The following is a 14,787-nucleotide window of genomic DNA, read 5'->3' as shown; positions in this document are numbered from 1 at the left end:
ATCATTTTACATCCTTTCCTCTTATTCTTCGAGTTGTGTTTCACTGTTAGTTGGTATAGTTCTCTAAATCTACCTGATTTTTAAAAATTGTTTAATTTTTATTTTCTTTTAAAGGCATTGCATAAGTCCTAAGACAAAGGACACCGGACGTGAAGAAAGAGGCCCGCCCCAGTCTGTCCGATCTAGTGCAGTCACTTCTCTTCTCGTGCGTGCCCTGCTAGCTTGACTACAGAGCCGGGCTGCGATCCTTGTTTCTGCACTTTTAGCACTGTGACTACGCAGAAGTCCTGCCTGACTTCTGGCTGCACTGTTGGCCCCATGAAGACAAGTGCTTTGGGTGCTCTTGGAAGCAGCGATTTTAGGGGGGTTGTGGCTGGGTAATGAGCAGAGGAGGCTGAGGGTTCGAAAACCTTATGAGTCAGTCAGCTTGTCTCCGACCCAGGCTGTAAACCCTTCTCTGTGCTTTGGTCACAGAGGAATTGGGAGAGATGTGTCAGCACAGACTTGTCACCATTAGTGAAAGAAGCTGTATGTGCCATGGGGTATTGACTGTGTATGTGGCAAAAACTGCCTGACGGGGCCAATATTTAGACATGAGTGAGGCAAGAGGGGAGAAAATGTAGATCGTTAGACTGGGGCGTTTGTTCTGTATGAGGTAGCTTCTCATGTGTTCTGTCTCAGTGTGTCCTGAATTTTTAGAATTACTGGCAAGTTCCCTGGGTGGTCTCCCCATCTCAGAGCTGCTAGCAGAGGGGCACATGTGGCTTCAGAGGGCATCCGTGTGCCCGATGGACGATGCCTGTGAGGTTTTAACAGAACCCTTCCCGGTGTGGCGGGGTTCGTCTCTGAGCGAGCGCCATGGCATTTTTCTGTGCGATTATGGACTTTGTGACAGTATCAAGTGACTCCAGAAACTGAGAATGAATGTTTAGTATATTAAATTTTTTATCTAATTCCCTAATAATTCAAAAACTCTTGGCAATGAAATTAGCAAAGACTTTATGATTATTTCAGAGATTATAAACTCTTACATTGGATCACTACTCTACACTTAAACATTTTTCTTCTTCTACTTGATAATTTCCTGGTTTCTTACTAGTTGCCTAATGTATTTTTCTGACAGATTAGTATTTGTTACCCCCTAGCCTGAGTGGCTGTCAGTCACTTTTTCCTTCTACCTGCTGTTTCCCCTTGTGAAAGGATTGAAATAATAGGAGATGCATGTAATACACAGAACTTTTAGCTTGCAGTGAATAATTACCAATATCTGTGTGGTACATTACAGCACAGAATGTGTTTCATCTTCTTTGAGGTTCATGAAACCCTGAGCGGTGGGAATTATTGGTACAGCCATCTTTATAGAGGTGGATACTTGCAGCTCAGAGACTGTGTAGCAACCTGCCTTCGTCTACAAGGTGATTAGTGGCAGTTCAGAAACTCTGGTTGCAAATCTCATGTTTCCCCTGTGTATCTCCTGGTTATCATTCTTTTGGACAGAATTGCATTTTATTGGAAGAGAATGCAAGTGTTTTGTTTTGTTTTTTTAAATCACAGTATGTGGTGCTCAACTTAATGGGCTCAATGAGTCATTGACCACTATAATGATGCTGTATGTTTTTTCTTGAGGATCATGACTATGCAAAAGAAGATGCTTATTTTAAAAAGTATTTTGAAAATACTTTCCAAACTTACTGATCAAGTGAATGTAGTGTGAAGAACTTTCTAATTTTATTCAAATGATCTCATTTAAGGGAAAAATTTATCCATAAGAACAAGCTGTAGAATTCTGAGTTTTTGGATGCTCCTTTATAGTCAAGCTTTAAAAATTCACTTTGGAGGTATCTGTTGCCAGAATATAAAATCAAGGTTGATTTTTGTCTATCAGCCTGTACCCCACAGCCTTGCTCTGTTCATGCATTGGTTTTACTGGTTGTTATTTCTAGTAGTTGATAGATTCCTTCCAATTTCCCATATAAACAATAATGTCTTCAGCAAATTGAGACCATTTTACTTTTTTCTTTGTCATCTTCATACTCTTTTCCTTTGATTTTAGCAATGTATATGCTACAGTAATCGTCACGAGTTTGAATTAGTTATAATGTTCTCATTGTGATAAGACTCCTTTATGTCTGGCTTGTAAACCATGCAGACAGTGTTGGAGAATTTTATTAAAAGTTATAATTTCAAAACATGTACTGATTCTCATTAGCAATATATGAAAAATAATTTTTGAGTTATTAGGACTTAACATTTTTTTCATATATTGATAATGAGCATCGGTATATGTTTTGAAATTGTAAAGGGAGGACACATGGTGATGGAAGGAGACTTGACCTGGTGTGGTGACCGCACAGTGCAATATACAGCTGATGTGTTACAGAATTGTACACCCGAAACCTATATAATTTTACTAACCACTTTAACCCCAGTAAGTTCAATAAAAATTTAAGAAATGCAATGTCAGGAATTTTGATAGGTGTTCGTTGGCAATTCTGGCAGTACTTTAGGAACTTTTAAAAGTTTACAGCAGTGAGACAAACAGGATCTTACTGAAAATCCACTCCACTGAGGCAGTGGGGTAATTTTAGATGCTAAGTTTACAGAGAAGCATGTCAGGCTGAGTGAGAGAAAAGGAGAGATGAGGTTGGGGTGGAAGTCAAGTATCTAAAGTGCAAACAATGTTTTGACTATTCATGGTAACAAAATGCCTATAATTAAATAATATTTGAGATATTGCACGGGGGGATAAAAAGAAAGAAGTCCAAATTTACCTCAGACGCTTCCAAGCTGTGTGAACATGGACAAATGACATACTTAGTTTTTTTTTAAAGAACTGTAAAATGGAAGTAATAATAAGCAGCTTGCAGTATTGTTTGGATCAGAAATAATATATGTCAAGCACTTGGCACATATTAGGCATGCAATAATGTGTACTGATAGCTATGATTGTTACAGGACTCCGTTCTTTAGCATTTACTTATTAAATCATTATTTAGGTATTAAATTGTTACACTTTATTCGTGGATACTAGCAAGTATCACGTGTCATCAGAGGAAGGGAACAATATCTTTGAAGAACTCTGTCTTGCTAAAAGCGTATAAACACTGTGTACTGGAGTCTTGCCCTGACCAGTGAGGAAGTAACAGTGACAGACCACTGCGGGGATAGTACTTTAATCATTTGCCAACTTCCTTCTGTCCCTTATTGTCATTTACTCTCTTGTGGGGTGTCAGACAACCATGCTTACTTCCCAGGACCTTGAGGACCTTGCTGCTGTGACCCTGTGCTCCCTTGTCCAAGGAGCACCCAGCACCTGGGGTTGGGGAGACGCTGCCACTGTGGATGTCTGTGGGGTCACTGGCAGTCACTGCCGATGACTCTGACAGCCAGGCGGCCTTTGCCCTTTGCCAGGCTTTGTCTTCATCATTCCCCTTCCTTCCCCTTCCCTTTCTCTGTGTCCAGACTGCTTGGTGAGGCGTCCTTGGCTAATGGTGTCACCTCTTTCTTCTAGAATTCCGAAGGTGGACTCTATGTGTGCATGAATACGTTTTTGGCCTTTGGAAGGGAACACGTTGAAAGACATTTTCGAAAAACCGGACAGAGTGTGTACATGCACCTGAAAAGACATGTGCGAGAGGTGAGAGATGCATATTTGGAGAACTGCCTTGGTGTCCTTCCTGTAACATTGTCTTACGGTGTCTGTCACGTGGGGATTTTACTGTGCCGTGTAACCCCTGGTTCTCTGATGATGGGAAACAGAACAGGGCTGTTCGTAGAAATTCATAGAGTCCCCCAAATCTTTCCTTAACCAGATTTATTTTTCTCTTCCTCTGAACCTCTGCTTCCAGTTAAGAAGATATGAGTGGACTGATGGAAAAATATTAAAGTAAAAAAATACAAAAAGGTACAGAAAATAATACAAGATACACTCATGAATCTAAAAGTTAGAAATAAAAAGTATCTGGATCTTTTTTGCTTCATACTGTTTTTTCAGCAAGAGAAAGAGCTTTCTGGAAAGTTGGAGTCTGTTTTGTTTCCCTCACTCCCAGAAGTGACCATAGTCATAAAGTTGTTGTTTCTCATTCCTGTGCATGTCATTATATTTTATTTATGAGTAGGTATTCATCATCGATATGTAGACTGATTATGTGTTTTAAAGATGTAGATAAATAGTGCCATACTCTTACTTGTAATTCTGTGTAAAACTTTCCCTCTCAGGGAAACAGTTTTGAAGTCTGTCCATGTTGTGATGCATTTGGATGTACTTAATTCAATCGAATAGTTGTTTGGTATTCTACCTCGCCATTTGTTATTCCGTTCCATTGATGAACATTTAGCTTGTTTCTATTTTTTTTTGCTTCTATTAACAATGTAACAGTTAACATTCTTATACTTTTCTCCTGGGGTACAGGTTCAAGTTTTTTTAGGAAATATATGTAGAAGAGGTAATGTTGGTGGGGGTGTGTTCATCCTTACTTTTACTAGATGTTGAGAAATTGTTCCCCAGATCGGCTGCGCCAATGTAAACTCCTGTCTGCAGTGAACTCCTGGGTTTCCACAGCACCAGTCTGATGGCTGTGAAGTAGCATGAAGATATTTGGCATTTCCTTCTGTGAGAGTTGGAATTCTTTATTTATGTTTATTGGCCATTCTGGTTTTCTCTTCTCCAAAGAGGCGCGTTGCCTGTTTATATTTTTGACCTATTTCTCAGTGGATTTTTCTTTTCGTTAAAACTTTTATTTAGTTCTTTTCACATTCTGGATATAAAAACTCTTTGCTCTGTGAATTATTTTGTAGAAGAAAAGCTTTGAATTCTGATATACTAAACTTTTATAAATTGTGCTTTTTGTATGGTGACTGAGAAATTGTTTTCCAACTTAACGCCATAAAGGTATTTCTTCTGATGCTTTTCTTTTTTGAGAAGTGCATGTGTGTGTGCACATGTGTGTTTTAACATTTCAGATCTTTAATCCATCTATAATTTATTTTTACATTTCTGTGAAGTGTGGGAATCTACATTTTATTTTCCATGTTGATAACCAGTTGTCCCACTATTACTAGAGTTGCTCAGTCTTTCCCAATAATTCATAGTGCCACTTTTTTTTTCTTTTAAAGATTTTATTTATTTATTTTTAGACAGAGGGAGAGGGAGAGAGGGAAACATCAGTGTGTGATTGCCTCTCACACGCCCCCTGCTGGGGGCCTGGCCCATAACCGAGGCATGTGCCCTAAGTGGGAATCGAACTTGCGACCCTTTGCTTCGCAGGCTGGCACTCAGTCCACTGAGCCATGCCAGCCAGGGCACAGTGCCATCTTTTTTTTATATTTTTAACTTGCTGTTACCACATGGATCTCTTTGAGAGCTGAGTTCTTTTCTGTTGATTTTCTTGGCTGTTTTTTGGTCTCTGCATTGGTGTGACAAGCCTTGCTAGTGCAAGCACTTTTTCCATGTTAATTTTTCCCAGAACTTTTCTGGGTTTAGACATTTATTTTTTTATATGCATTTTGGAATCAGTTCATCTAGTTTAAAAAATCCTGTTGAGATTTTGATTGTGATCACATCTAACCTGTTGATTAATCTGTAGTCCATATCATCATATAAGTTTCATGAGGGCAGGTAATTTTGTGTTTTGTTCTCTCCTGTGTCCTCAAGCACTTAACAGTGCCCTACACATAGTAGGTGCTTCATAAACATGTACTGAATGACTACTCAACGAGCCATAGCTTTCTGTTTATTCATGGCTCTTTTATGTCCTTCAACAACATTTTGTAACTTTCAGTAAAGGAGCTTATATTTTTTTAGCTTGTTTAAAGGTATGCTGTGATTTTTGTAACCACCGTAACCGCTGTCTTTTATTTTTTATGCATTTTAATTGGCGATTGGTGATATTTGGAGATATTATTAATTTTCAAATGTTGATTTGATGTTTACCGACACCGTTCAACTTTCACTTTGGTTCTAATAGTTTGTAGATTATCTTGGATCTTCTAAATCATCAATTTTCAACCTTTTTCATCTCATGGCACACATAAACTAATTACTAAAATTCTGTAGCACACTAAAGTATATATTTTTTACCAGTCTTACAAAAAATAGGTATAATTTTGATTTATTCACACCAGACACCTATGGTGGTGTTGGCTGCTGTCATTTTTTATTCTTTGACAATCTAAGGGAAAAGAGGGTCAGTGCTCTCGACTGAATAGTTGGGTATTGCATGTTTAAAAAATGTTTGCAGCACTCCAGTCGAAAATCGCTGTTCTAAGTCATCAGTGCTGATTGAAGTTCATCTACTCTGTCACCCTCGCCTACTGAACATGTCCTCTGTTTAGATTTTGGACAGTGAGGACAGATTCCAAATTAGACAGTAGGGAGAGGAGGGTGAAGAGGAGGAAGAAAGGCCAAGAGGTCAGAGAAGCCATAAACCCAGTGATTAGCTTTAAAATAATCTAATGTTGGCTCAATATTGCATGATTTACATTCACTACTCCTGTTAGTTGGGGCATAGCAGTTCTTGGGAAGTCCTCTCTGTCCCACACATTTCTTAGTATCAAGTGATGGCAATTTTACAGAACTGGTGGTGAGGGGAGAATGTAACAGGCCCAGAGACTCGAAATAACTCAGTCACGGTCACGGAGTTAGTGGCAGAACTGTGGAATGCTGATAATCTCGTACAGTTAGCTCTGCCTCTGAAAGTTTAAGTTAAATACAGGGTCTAGCACAAATAATGCCCCCTTTTTAAGTACAAAATCATAAGCATGTAATTTTGTAACATAATATCACACTCAAGCACACCATATGACATTTTAGGTGAAATGCACAAATTAAAGCTACAAATTATTACAGCCATATTATTACCCTGCCAACCACACTCACACAGGCCTTACTTCTGCCCGACCCTGAATTTCACTCTCCGATCACAACCCTCTCTTGGTGTGGCTCTTTCACTCATTTAGTTTGATTCGTTGTCCCTCTTTGACACCTTCAGGCCTGTGGCTTGTCCAGGCAGCCACTTCCCCTGTTTCGTTAGCCTGCTCATCAGTTAGGATGCAGGACTGCAAACATTCTCTTATCACCGATACCCTCAGTGACCCTTATCCCCTTGTCGTGCCTCCTTAACTGTCCTCAGAACTCCAGCCAGCGTTCACATTGGTGTCATTCTCTGCGTTCAGGTGCACACAGTTAGGAATCCTGCACTACCGTGGCGTCTGGGGCCCTGTCCTGTTCCTGGCCCTCCCCCTCTGCTGGGCCCTGTCCTTGCCCAGCAAGCCAGGTCTGTACTCTCTCCTGCTCCAGACTTTGGACACTTCCCTCCCTCCTTGATTCTCAGAAAATGATTTGCCTTGTACTTTATGGAGGAAACAGGGACCCCAGGACAGAAACTCTCCGAACCCCTTTCTTGCCTCCTGGGAGGTCAGGTGCATCCAGTTCCTCTGTCTCAGCCAAAAGCTTGCTCTCTCTGTCCTCTTGGTCCCGTCTCCTCCTACCTGCTCGTTCACTAACTCCACTCCCTCTGATATGCCCAGTCGCTCCCTCTTCTGGCTTTTTTTCTCCCACCTTAAAAAAGCACACGCTACAGAATTGCCCCTTTAATGTGCCCTCCTTTAGTCAGCCCATGCTTCGATTAAAGCGTCTTTAAAAAACCTCTCTGCTCTCGTCATCTCCAGTGCACCTCCCGTTGAGTCCAGCCTTTCAGACCGCCCTTCTTCACCTTCCTTCCCTGGCATGGCTTCCTTCACTCACCCTTCAGGCATGGCATTGCCTAGGGTTTCCATCTGACCTTCTGTCTTTTCTCTGAAAGCTGCTCTTCCTCGTTACTGTCGTGCACATCTTGGTTTAACCACTGCCTCTGACCTGATGACTCCCACATCAGTGTCTTTCCAGAGCTGAAGATCTGACTCTGACCAGGCTTTTTCTACTTGAAGCATCTCATAGGTACTGCAGACTCACTGTGCCCAGCCTGAATAAGTTATCTGTCCTCTTTCTGAAAGAGCGAAGAGTTGCTCTTTGTCTTGAATTCTGGAGACCTAGACATCCTCAGGATCCTGCTTTCGTTCCATGACTGGTTGGTGGCCAAACCTTGTCTGGGGCAGCCAGATAGCTCTGAGGTCCACCCCGCCCCCTGCATCCCTTTCTTCCGGAGTGCTCATCAGCCCCCAGAAGGACTAGTGCTGTAGCTTCCTGACTAGTTTCCTTCCCTCAGACTTGCCGCCCTCAGTCTACCCAGTCTGCGTGCTGTGCCAGAGCAAACTTTCCAAATGCTTGTATCTGTGCATCTTGTCTCAAATCTCTGATGTCTCTCCCTTTGTTGCAGGGTGAAGTCCAGACTCTTTTGCGTGTGATTACAAGGCCCTCGGTGATGGGCCCATGGAGCCTTTCTGACCCTCAGTTTTACTCCACTAGCCTTGTGCTCTAGACACAACAGACCACTTCTCTTTTTTGGAACACACAGATTTTATGCCTTTGTACAGGTTTTTTGTTTGTCTGTTTGTCTGGATGCATTACTTCTACCCCTACCCCTCTTTTACCTGTTGCATTCCCTGTGGTCAGCACATCCATCTCTCTGTTCCTCATCCGTCATCTGTCCATTCACCATCCACCCAGCAACTTGTTGCTGAGCAGCTGTCGTATGCCAGGCCTGCTGTTCTTCTTACTTGATTATCTCTGGCCACGTACTGCACCTCCTGAAGAACTGTCATTTCCTCCTTATTGTCATTATCGAAGTCGGTAAGTCTGAAGGAAGGATGCCATAAGCTTCTGTAGAGACATTCGAAGGGACCTGCAGGATTGTTAAATGTGCGCACGGAACAGGTTTATTTTACCTTTTTGAGGCAGGTAAGTGGAGGAGAGAGGAACAGAGGCTCTGAGGCTGGGGAGGAACGGGTTCCAAGAGAGTGACATATATTTGGCATTAGTATTTGGAGAAACAGGGTTCTGAGCTGAAGTGTTCAGTAATTCTGACATTCCTAAAATGTGAACTATAAACTTACAGTAGAAGCTGTGAAAATATCGTGTGAGAATCACGAAGATGAGTCGCCTTCAATGCCAAATGGTAAAATGTGGGCAAGGAGACTTAGAGCTGATAACAGCAGGGACCAACGACGCTGCCGTCCCACGTGACCACGGGAAAAGGTGTCGGAGTTCGACCCGCACCCCGCCCTGTGTCGGAAATGTGCTCTTCTTCTGTTAGCTGAAAGAATGTACAGAATGTACAAGGTGGACATGCTGTTTTGACCATGAAAACAAACATTTTTATAATCCTGTTTGAGAGTAAAATTTATTGTGTGTCAGAGGGTAACAAATGACCTCTTTTGCACGAACACGTGATGGGCATTCATTTCATCGCTGCCAGGGATTTCTGTGAAGCTTCGGGTGGTAACATCGCCAGCCACGAAATGTTGAGGGGAGTTAGATTGATACGTAGTATGACCAGCATATCAGTGACTATCTATTGCTATTGATTAAACCTTTCAACAGTAATAGTTGGGCATGCCCAGGCCCAGCCGCTGGGGACCTAGCAGGTAGCAGAGGGAGCGTCCTCCACAGTCGCTCCCGTGTTGGGCGTGGACTCCGGCCCCTTGGGAGGATGTGCTGACTTGAAGTTGAAGCATCTACTTGTAATTCACTTTGATGCCTGGTTCCACTTCCCTTTCCAGTAGTGCTTTCTTTATAACTTGGTGAAAATAATCAGGTGGAACAATAGCATTGCCCTTCACTTACCTCCATTGACCTGGGTCAAGTTCCTGTTTATCCTGGAATCTCGAATCCAGGTTGAAGATTTGCTCTGGACTTTTATAAAACCTGGGAACCTCTGAGATTTACCTCCCCCCTCCCCTCAGTCATCTGTTCCATGGGTTGCATTTTAACAATTTCTTGTTTTCTTTTCAGAAGGTAAAAGGGGCATCCGGTGGAGCTTTACCAAAAAGGAGGAATTCCAAGATTTTTTTAGGTAATGTACATTGTTATCAATAATGTGCCTAGATTCTGTGTGTGTGCACATGTGTGTGTGCATGTGTGTGTTTGATTCAGTATACTAGGTTGCTCATTGCTCTACAAGTGAAGAATGAGTGGAGCCGGTTTGCCTTGGGATGGTTGACTGCATCTCATGCTCACTGCTCACTGAGTGGTGAAGATGTCACCACTGTGCTCTTAGCCGGTTAGCCTTTCAAAGCCCTCCTGCCTGCAGTCACTGGGGAGCAGTTGTGATTTTGCATCTGGTCTTCTTCTTGCTGCATTTAAAGAAAAGCCAGTTTCATGTCTTTCTTTTTTTAAAAATATTAGCCAAACGACAAGAGTTCATTGGGGTTTTACTTTTTCCACTGATGTCCTGTCGTGTCTCAGAATCCTGTGTTGCATGCAGTAGTCGCGCCTCCTTAATCCTGTCTGATCTGGCTCGTTCCTCACTCTCTTTTCACCTTTAATAATTGTGACTTTTTTGAAGAGTAGTGACCGGTTACCTCTTTTTTTTTTCCAGTAGTGATCAGTTACTGTGTAGTATGTACCTCAATTTGGGTTTGTTTGATGGTTCCTCAGTATAATAAGTCTGAGGTCATGTGTTTTTGGCAAGTGTCCCGGAGGGTGACATGTGCCCCTCAGCATGACAGCAGGGGCACGAGGTGCAGTGTCTTCAGGCTGGTGAGGTTCAAGGTGTCTGCTGGGTTTCTCCCCTGTGAAGTTACAGTGTAACTAATAAATGCGTTGGAGCGGTATTTGGAGACTAGGCTGGTACCTTGTTTCTCCTGAAGGTTTTGCTTGCCAATTTTATCATCCATCAGTGGACCTCACCTACAGCTGTGATTGCTGTGGTGGTCGCCTAACAGTGATGTTCTGTCTCCTTCGTTCAGAAGAGCTGAATTTGCCTATGCAAATGAGTACCGGTTTCTGGTACCATGTTATCATCATCACATGCCATAGCAAGCTTCCGACAGGGTTTTCTCGGGAGAAAAAGTAGTTTGCTGATGTCTGACGAAGCAAGTTCAAATCCCTAAATGCCTGGGATTATTGTTTGCAAGGAATTTCAGAATCATTTGCATATTATAGTTTCATTTCGGTAAAAACACTTGTACACACATATGTACGCATACACACACATAGTCATACATGTATATCGACACATGCACACACATATGATATGCACATGTGTACATAATGTATGTACACATGTATATAGTTGTTTGCATGGGAAATAATAGAATAAATAATAAATAATACAATAATAAACCATGTTTCATGTACTCAGCTGTAAACTTACTTTTGCCCCATGCTGTATATCTAAATATTGATATGTTTGTATATGTGCACACACCTACACATGTAGGTCCATGCATGTATGCATCCATGTGTTTGTACACACATGTGCATACATGACTGAGGGTCTGGAAGAGTCTGTCAGAATACATTCCAAATTGTTAAAAGTAGCTCTTCCTTGGTGGGGGGATTGAGGTGATTTTTATTTTCTTCTTTTTGCTTCTCTGTTTTTAACTTTTTCTATAATGAATGTACATTATTGTTGAAATGAAAAGGCATGTTCGTTATTCGTAAAGTAAAGCCACTGGAGACAGTCACAGGGCTGGTTTTTCTTCCTGCTTTGATTCTCCCTCTTGTCCTCTAACCTGTTTCTTTTACTCACAAGACTTCAGGGCTTGATTTCCTTAGTGGTCATTTGTGCTAGATGGTAGTGCCAAGTAACTGTTGTAAAAATTAACCCAAAGGTAAGCACTGAGGTTTTGTGCTGCATTCGCTCCCCGGGAGCGCTGACCCACCAGCCTCCCCTACAGACTGCTCTGCGTGTCCCCAGCATTCCATGTCCCCAGAGACAGAGAGGTGCTCACAACTCACAGCCCAGCAAAAATGCCCTCTTCGGGCTGTACCAGTTGTTTTCACAGCTAAATTTGAACATCATTAGTACTCATTAGCACTCCCAGCCCATTTCTTTCTACCATCTTATACCAGATGCATCACAAATTTATGTTGGCTACTTAATCCCAGCAAGAATTTGCTTTTGCAAGCCCTCGTTTACAGCCTTCCCAGCCGATGCTGCCCATCTTCCAGCGGCAGGCACTTTTCCCTGTTGCCCTGATCGTGGCTCTGTCTTAAAGTTGGCGTGGTCTGTAAGTGAACTGCAGTGAAGGGCTGTATTAAGATTACACATGGCTTATGTAACAGAAAATTTAAACTACTGGTGAGCTTAAACAAGATAGTTGTTTATTTCTCTCATGCATAGAGGATGTGGGAAAGCAGCAAGTGCGGGCTGATGTGACAGCTTCATGTTCTATTAGAGTCTAGAGTCTTCCCATATTTCTGCTTTACTCTCCATGCTGACCTGTGATTTTTAACCTCATGCTTATTTCATGTTCCCAGAATGGCTGCTGGAACTCCAGCCATCATACCCTACCTGGAAAGCAAGAAAGATGAAGAGGGAAGGACAAAAATGTAATTTCTCAGTGGAGTTGCTTTTTTTGTGTGTGTGTCAGATTTCTTACAGATCTTTAAGCAGCACTTTAGTTTATATGTCTCTGGTTAGAACTTGGGCACATGGCCACACCAGGTGCTGCACAGGAGACTGGAAAGTAAAGTCTATTAACTGGCTTCATTAAGTAAAGCCTATTTACTATACAAGAAGGGGGGTGGATGCCAGGAGGCAGCTCGCAGCTTCCGCCAAAGATTCCTTCCCTAAAAGGAGCATTGGGGTTGTGTCTTCATGGAGAGGAAGAGAATCAGAACTCTCTTGCCGTCTCTCTTGTTCGTTTGAATAGAAAGTACTCTCTCACTGCTGTCGACATGTAGTTATGATGCCCCTGCTCCTTCCCGAAACTCATGCAGATGACTAACACTTTCTCCTGGAGGGGGGCTTTTTTCCACATTCACTTGATGACTAGCGAATAATTCCTTTTCCTTTGGTTTAGCAGTCACATGAAAACCATCGAACCAGTCGGCTATGACCTTCAGTACTGGTTTTATAAGGAACGCTGAGGCCATTCGCTGGTGCGCAGTGGCTTACCCCGCGTCTCCTGAGCACCATCCTGCCCTCAGCAGTCAGGGTACCTTCCTGCTTTGTTGGTGTCCATCGGGGAAACCACAGCTCAGCACCCTTCCTCGGCTCTAGTTTTGCTGGGGTGTGTGTGTGTATACGAGTTTTACCAACATTGACAACTATGGGTAACTTTCGAATCATTTACACTTTATACTTCTTTTTGCATTTAGCATTTCAAAATTTTCTTTCGAATGTATGACCCATGGAGAAAGCTTAAAATTGCAAAGTTATAAGAGGATCTATAATAAAGAACAAATTTCTTTCTCTCCCTTCCGTGTCCCCCAGCTTCCTGGTTGGTCTCCCCAGAAACAGTGTTTTGTGTTTGTTTTTAAGATTTTATTTATTTATCTTTAAAGAGGAAGGGAAGGAGCGAAATATCAATGTCTGGTGCCTCTCATGAGTCCCCCGCTGGGAACTGGCCTGCAACCCAGGCATGTGCCCTGACTGGGAATTGAACTGCAATCATGTGGTTTGCAGGCCCGCACGCAGTTCACTGAGCTGCACCAGCCAGGGCTCAGTGTTTTCTTTTTGTATATCCTTATATATCGCCTGTATTCTTTCAGCGATAGTCTATACGTATACCATGCTTTTAGACTTTTTCCTGTAGGCCGTGGTGAGCCTGTAACACTTTGATTCCCCAGCTGTGCTCTGAGGCAGCCTGGGGTGCTGCAGCCGACTCACAGGTGCCCCTTGGGATGCACCTTTAACTCCTGAAGGGCACACAGTGGTGCTTGAACAGTGCATGAACCATGAGCTCATGTCTTTTCACTATAGAGTATCCAGTATTCCTTTCAATGACTTCATCTCTTTGTGAGGCTGGTTTTTGGTGGTTTCTGTGGTAAAAGATTAGTACCAGGTGAAAATGAATGTGGAATGGAAAAAGGGAGGCATTGTCTGGCCTGATTCAAAAAGAAGCTGTCGTGCCTGACAGGTGCACCCATCCCACAAGTATGGAGTTGTGGCTGTTTAAGAATGAATAGAAACATTTTGTTCTTTCAATTTATGTGCATTATTTTTCCAAATGGCTACTAAGTAGTTAGAACATAAATACTTATTAAGTTGTTGGGGCCTAACTACTAACTAAATAAACAGAATGTGAGGACTTTGTGGGCTGGGGGACTTCCTGATGCTGTGTACAAATTGCTGGGATGCTATGAGCTGAGAAAGTGTGAGTAGCTCTGCGTGAATGTTTCAAATGAGGAAGGGGCACTATTACAGAAGGATAACTTACAACAGTATGACAGGTTGTGCATTTTAGAAATAAGCTGATACAATGCTTACTGTTTGTAAACGAGGAGAGGAGGGGATGTGAGGGAGTCTAGGATCTTTAAAGAAATACCCAGCACTTGAGATGTGATTCTGGCCTAATCTGACACGTTTTCATAATAAAACTACACATGTGTATAAATGTCTAAATAACTGCTAATGCATTTCATAAGAATACCATATTTTTGATATGTTATAAAAGTAGTGTTAAATATTCAAATTTTTGTTAAGGACCCCATCCCTCCAGCATTCATAAATAGGAGTGAATGAGTTAGGTGCTTCCGTGCCTGAGGGCTGGGACTTCAAAGAGCTACCTCGACCTCAGAGAGCTTACAGTCTATTTTGGGGGGCTTTGGCCTTGGCATTTCTACCTGATGAGACACAGGCTGTACGGAAGTTCCAGGAGTGGGGTTGTTTGGAAGGCTCACCTGTGCCTGTCGTGGTCAGGAGGCCCCAGGGACTGGGGCTGTCTCTCGTCTGAAGCAGG

The 14,787-nt window shown here is 42.4% G+C and overlaps 1 protein-coding gene and 1 non-coding gene across 2 annotated transcripts in view; one reads left to right on the top strand and one right to left on the bottom strand.

Moving 5' to 3' along the window:
* Positions 1–14,787, top strand: part of USP13 (ubiquitin specific peptidase 13) — a 104,803-nt gene that overhangs the window by 17,618 nt on the left and 72,398 nt on the right. Inside the window, exons 2-3 of the mRNA XM_037136885.2 lie at positions 3,512–3,637; positions 9,890–9,950. Coding sequence (XP_036992780.2) covers positions 3,512–3,637; positions 9,890–9,950 — 187 coding nt within the window. The remainder of the gene's footprint in view (positions 1–3,511; positions 3,638–9,889; positions 9,951–14,787) is intronic.
* Positions 113–287, bottom strand: LOC119043049 (small nucleolar RNA SNORA81). The gene has a single exon (XR_005081344.2). It is a non-coding gene; the product is annotated as a small nucleolar RNA SNORA81 (small nucleolar RNA).

This window comes from Artibeus jamaicensis, unplaced genomic scaffold, assembly GCF_021234435.1.
Source record: "Artibeus jamaicensis isolate MK-2021 breed Jamaican fruit bat unplaced genomic scaffold, CSHL_Jam_final scaffold_474, whole genome shotgun sequence".
NCBI lineage: Eukaryota > Metazoa > Chordata > Mammalia > Chiroptera > Phyllostomidae > Artibeus > Artibeus jamaicensis.
The sequence above is the reverse complement of the archived record's forward strand: the minus strand, read 5'-3'. Positions and strand labels throughout refer to the sequence as shown.